The sequence below is a fragment of the Nerophis lumbriciformis genome, linkage group LG31, assembly GCF_033978685.3.
Source record: "Nerophis lumbriciformis linkage group LG31, RoL_Nlum_v2.1, whole genome shotgun sequence".
In the NCBI taxonomy this organism is placed as follows: Eukaryota; Metazoa; Chordata; class Actinopteri; order Syngnathiformes; family Syngnathidae; genus Nerophis; species Nerophis lumbriciformis.
This window is the reverse complement of record NC_084578.2, coordinates 1,735,001-1,738,503: the sequence shown is the minus strand read 5'-3', so window position 1 is coordinate 1,738,503 and position 3,503 is coordinate 1,735,001. Positions and strand designations below refer to the sequence as shown.

At 32.7% G+C, this 3,503-nt stretch overlaps 1 protein-coding gene across 1 annotated transcript in view; it reads left to right on the top strand.

The window, feature by feature from the left end:
- The first annotated feature begins 1,104 nt into the window (after positions 1-1,104).
- The window catches only part of LOC133574080 (rho GTPase-activating protein 20-like), a 59,334-nt gene continuing 56,935 nt past the window's right edge, over positions 1,105-3,503 (top strand). Inside the window, exon 1 of the mRNA XM_061926117.1 lies at positions 1,105-1,538. Within this exon, the coding sequence (XP_061782101.1) occupies positions 1,446-1,538 (93 nt within the window). The 5' untranslated portion in view covers positions 1,105-1,445. The remainder of the gene's footprint in view (positions 1,539-3,503) is intronic.

Here is a 3,503-nt window from a genome sequence, read left to right as displayed (position 1 = left end):
AAACTCAATGTAATTATTGAGTTTAGTTGCCACATAAATGTACAGTAATCCCACGTTTATTGCTGTTAATTAGTTCCAGGCCCAAATAAATATCCTCAAAGTAGAAAACATTCATTACAAATATGATATTTTCATAGCTAGAGCATAAAAAAATATGTTTAAGACATTTTAAACCCGTTTGAGATAATAAGAGCCCTCTAGACATGAAAAACATCCACATAATCACTTTTACACTCTTTTAATCCAATATGGCAATGCTTCCTGAGGCTGAGCCAATCAGTGGCCACGATACTGAGCAGTCTCATCTAGTGGCCAATACTACTGTTGTATTGATATTTTTATTTATTTTATTTACAAAATACTTCATTAAGCCCTCCTAAAAATGTCCTGGAAGTATATGGCGGTTATTTATGTCACTTATTTTTTGTCAAATTATTTATTTTGTTTTATATTAATGGGTGATACCTGTTATATCTATTATATCTATTTATTAATCATGTTGACAATTTCATTAAATACAAAATTCATTTTTGTTAAAATTCTGTGTTTAAAAATAATAACAAAAAGATGAAATAAAATTATGAAATAAACTAAACAAAAAATCTTTGCTATAAAAAAAAGTCAGTTCACAAAATTAAAGCGCAAAAAAATTAAGTTACATAAATTCAGTGTAATTAAAAAAAAGACACAACCTCCATAAAGTAAGTAAAGAAATAGTAGCGAGATATAATACAACAGTGTTGATTTAGATGACAAAAATGTGACTAAAACTTCAACAATTTTTTGTCAAAAATAAATGAAAAACTGCTCTCAAAGTGACAAGTGATTAATTTGTATTTTTTGACACCAAATATATGTAACTCTATTTTTTTTTTGCCTTTTAATTTTTTTTTTACATCAAACGATGCTGACAATTTCACAACATTTTCCTTTAATTTAATTAAACATACCGGAAGTTGTGAATCAACCTTTCAACTCTTGTCGTCTCAGAAAGCTTCTTCCGGGTTTGTTAAGATCAAATAGTAAAGCTGACTTGTTGTGAGAAACATCCTCATATCAAAAATACATCTTAAAAGGTCCAACTTTGGTAAATAACTGATTTGGACTGATTTCGTCTCAAATTTAGCTACCGGATACTCGTTTTATTTTTGTAAGCGTTACCGGAAGTGGCGTGATTAACCACGTGTAACTTGTCAAAGAGGTGCGGACAGAGGACTGTCTTCAGCGGCGCTCAGACCAAAGTGAGCCCGCACGGAGGAAGCATCTCGCGGCGTGGATTCAAGTCTTCCTCCCGGCCGTCATGGATCCTCCACCGGCTCGCGTCCACATTTTCACCGGATAAAAATACACAACTTTGGACCTTTTTTCAATTTTCAATCGGTGTGTGTCATCATGGGACTCCCGTTGGTCCGGTGCGCTCGGCCCGGTGGTTCCGTGCGGGCTTGATGGAAAGCATGTCCCCGCAGCAGGGCGTCATGGTCCGGGAGGGCTGCGAGTCTGTGGCCGGGAGCAGCAAGACCACCCCGGACAGTAAAAAGGTAGGAAGGACCCTCCTCTCCCTTCCCGCTACGCCTCTAATACTCTTTTTTTTTGGCTCTTTAAGAACTCATTTGACACAATTTAAGACACTTTGTCACACTTTAATATGATTTTTGTGTAGTTTATTTAAAATCTACATTAAATACTGGTGGGTTATTTTGAAAATTGGTGCCAGTGATCAGTTTTAATGTCTCATTTTGACTGTTTTAGGACAAGAAATATGCATAGTTGAATGTTTCAGTGCTTAATGTGTTAGAAGGTTATTGATTAATTGTCTCGATGGTTGCCTCCCAGTCTGTGGAACGCTCTCCCTGACCACCTGAGGGCACCACAGACTGTGGATGCTTTTTAAAAAGGCTTAAAAACCCTTCTTTAAAAAAAAAAAAATACTTTTTTTTTTTTTAGATATATGCATACTAGTTCTAGCTATTTGGCTGTTCTAGTTTTTATTTATTTTTATTTTTTATTATCTTTTTATTTTTATTTTTATTTTTTAATACACTGTAGCACTTTGAGGTTGTTTACTCAATGTAAAGTGCTTTTTACAAATAAAATCTATTATTATTTTTATTATTATTAATATTGATTGATTGATTTGTGTGTCTTGTTCTGCAGTGATGTGCAGGTGAGGCCACAGCTTATAGAGACTCATAGTGAACAGCACCTCCTGTGGTTCATATTGGTACTGCACAACGGTGGAACTAAATATAATGTACATAAATATAAGAAAATGTGGCAAAAACAGGAAACGCTCAACGTTGTTGTTTGTTAACACGGCACAATCGTTAGCGTTCTGATGTCCACATGCTAGCTTTTTCGTGTCAAATATTTTGTTACTTGATGGATGCTACCTGTTAGCATGCTAGTTTGTGCTTGTTTTAAACCTTAGCCATGTTTTGGTACTTGATGCATGTGAACGTTAGCATGCCAGCGTTTGAAACAATTTTTACCTCAAGAGTAGTATATTTTGGTACTCAACGCGTGTTACAGTTTAGCATTTTAGCATGCTAACATTAGCATGATAGCTTTTGTTTTCGCTAAATTAGCAGGTATACACACCTCAGTGTCGAATATTTTAGAATTTCATTAATAATAACTGTAAGCATGCTATTGTTAGCGTGCTAACTTTATTTATATATTTTTTTGCAAATTTTGCATGTATACATCTCAGTATTAAATATTTTGTTACTTGATGGATGATACCTGTTAGCATGCTAGCTTTTTTTTTTAGCTTATTTTGTAGGTATACACCTCAGTCATATTTTGGTACTTGATGAATGCTAACGTTAAAGCAGATTAAACTATTTTTTTTAGGTACAAACCTCAGAGTAATATATTTTGGCTCTTGACGCATGTTACAGTTAGCATTTTAGCATTTAGCTCAATGTCATGTAGTTTGGTATTTCACTTTTTAGCATGTTAGCATAGTACTGTTAGCATGCTAGTTTTTTTTTTTTTTTTTTTACAAATTTTGCAGGTAGACACCTCAGCATCAAATGTTTTGTTACTTGATGGATGATACATGTTAGCATGCTAGCTTTTTTTTGTAGGTATACACCTCACCTCAGCATCAAATATTTAAAGTTAGCAAACTAGCTTCTTTTTTTCTTAGCTTATTTTGTGGGTATACACCTCAGTCGTATTTTGGTACTTGATGCATGCTAACGTTAAAACGCTAGCATTTCAAACCAATACAAATAATAATAATAATAATAGATTTTATTTGTAAAAAGCACTTTACATTGAGTAAACAACCTCAAAGTGCTACAGTGTATTAAAATGTATTTAAAAAAAAAAAAAAAAAAAAAAAAAAAAAAATATATATATATATATATATATATATATATATATATATAAAAAAAAAGAAAAGAAAACTATAACGGCAAAATAGCTAAAACTAGTATGCATACATCTAAAAAAAAAGGCTATTTAAAAAAAAATAGAAGGGTTTTTAAGCCTTTTTT